The sequence below is a fragment of the Oreochromis aureus genome, linkage group 7, assembly GCF_013358895.1.
Source record: "Oreochromis aureus strain Israel breed Guangdong linkage group 7, ZZ_aureus, whole genome shotgun sequence".
NCBI classification, from domain to species: Eukaryota; Metazoa; Chordata; class Actinopteri; order Cichliformes; family Cichlidae; genus Oreochromis; species Oreochromis aureus.
In genome coordinates this window covers 60,776,501-60,778,206 of record NC_052948.1, presented here as the reverse complement: position 1 = coordinate 60,778,206, position 1,706 = coordinate 60,776,501, and the positions used below count along the sequence as shown (strand labels likewise).

The window sequence follows — 1,706 nt, the reverse complement described above, 5'->3', positions numbered from 1 at the left end:
AAGGAAATTAAATTATTTTAAGATTTTTAGTGATCGTTGTTAGTTGAGTTGAATCCATGTTACATCCTTGATGTTTTCTATTTCTATACTCAAGGTGGAGTAGCTGCAGAGGTGTTGCTTGATGGGTGATTTTTAATCTAGATGTTTAAGTGATCTGCATCTGTGTCTCTTACACTTCCTTTTACCCAAAAAGGCAAGTCACTACGACAGATCTGTTAAGACTGCCCTATTTATGAGTGTGACAAAGCATTAAACATTCAGATCAATTTTTGGAACGACAGCTGAAGAACATCATCATATCCAGACTGAAGTCACCATGAAGGCCATAGTGGGACTGCTGCTTCTGCTGCTCACTGTTTATTGCGGTGCTGCTGCACGTAAGTGTCAGTCTGCATGTGACTAAGGATAAATAACACCTGAGGCACTTTGATGTTTTTATTTCATTTTTTATCTAATTTAATAGTATCATCATAAATTGCATGACTTACAAGGTTCACATTTGACTAAATTAACCTCAGATTAGTTATGATTTTTGGTGTGCTGTTATTTTGAGTAATTACATTTAAAAAGGTTGTTTTTTGGCTTTGGTTATAAAATATGCATGTGTAACAAAGATACATTTGTACCACAGACATGACATTAGGTTTTCAGATGTCACTTTAACTCTGTAACATGTGGTCTTTCTCAAGGATGAGGTTTTTTCACAGTGTCAACTAAGAAGAATTTTGCAGGGTTAGCTTGTTATCATGAGTTGTACACTCATAACTAAGGCTGTGTTTAATCACTCTCTATATAGAGTGTTCATAGAGTCAGAAGGCCTCTGGCTATTTTTTGTCCAGAGGCTTCTTAGCAGGTTAATTCAACCTGCTAAGATTCACATAATTTTAACATGAAGGATGCTGAGGTCACTGAACTGATGTGGCTCTTTTTTTTTCTTTCTTCCAGCTGGAGCATTGGATGAGACAGCTCCTGGAGAATGCTGTTTCAATTTCTTTACAGGACGCATACCAATGAAGAACATAGTCTCTGTCACCAAGACTCACAGCGGCTGTCTGGAAAAAGCATTTGTGTATGTCACCACAATGAGTAATTAGAGTAATAATAAAAGTTTCTGAACACAAAACAAATTGCACGAACATTTAACTGAGACACAGCGTAATATTTTCAGTCCTAACTCTTTTGTAATATCCCTGCAGGGTCCATACAGCCAAAGGGAAGCTCTTCTGCGTGGGTCACAGTGTCACCTGGGCTCAAGATGCTTTTAACAAAGAGCAGAACAGTGACTAACAATGCTCTTCAGCATCCACGATCAAGCATAATAACAGTCTCTGTTATGTTATTCTTCGCTACCAGCATTTATATAATGACTGTATTTTACAAGACGCTTTGCAAAGCATAAATAAACCCATGCGCTCTTCTTTTGCTTGCGATCCTCTCCAAGAATGTTTCAATAAAAAACAAACAAGTATCTGCAGTTGTGGTCAGAAGTTTCATGTCGATGATGAGTGTATGTAGTGTCACATTAATTTTGGGACTTTTAATTATTTTTTTGAACTCAGGAATCTCAGGACGAGTGTACACAAACTTGTGTACTCTAAGAACATGCATGGACGTTTTTAAATTAGTGAAAGAGGTTTCATTGTGGGGAATTAAACGTTAAGAAAGTTAGTGAATAGTTAATGAAGCATTAAAACCTTCCCGGGTAT

General features: G+C 37.0%; 1 protein-coding gene across 1 annotated transcript; it reads left to right on the top strand.

The window, feature by feature from the left end:
* Positions 1-238: 238 nt before the first annotated feature.
* LOC116312863 (C-C motif chemokine 8-like) lies at positions 239-1,474 on the top strand. The gene is made up of 3 exons (XM_031730371.2): positions 239-377; positions 946-1,069; positions 1,197-1,474. Exons 1-3 carry the CDS (start codon positions 317-319, stop codon positions 1,285-1,287), a joined length of 276 nt encoding a protein of 91 aa, XP_031586231.2. The 5' UTR covers positions 239-316; the 3' UTR covers positions 1,288-1,474.
* Positions 1,475-1,706: the final 232 nt, after the last annotated feature.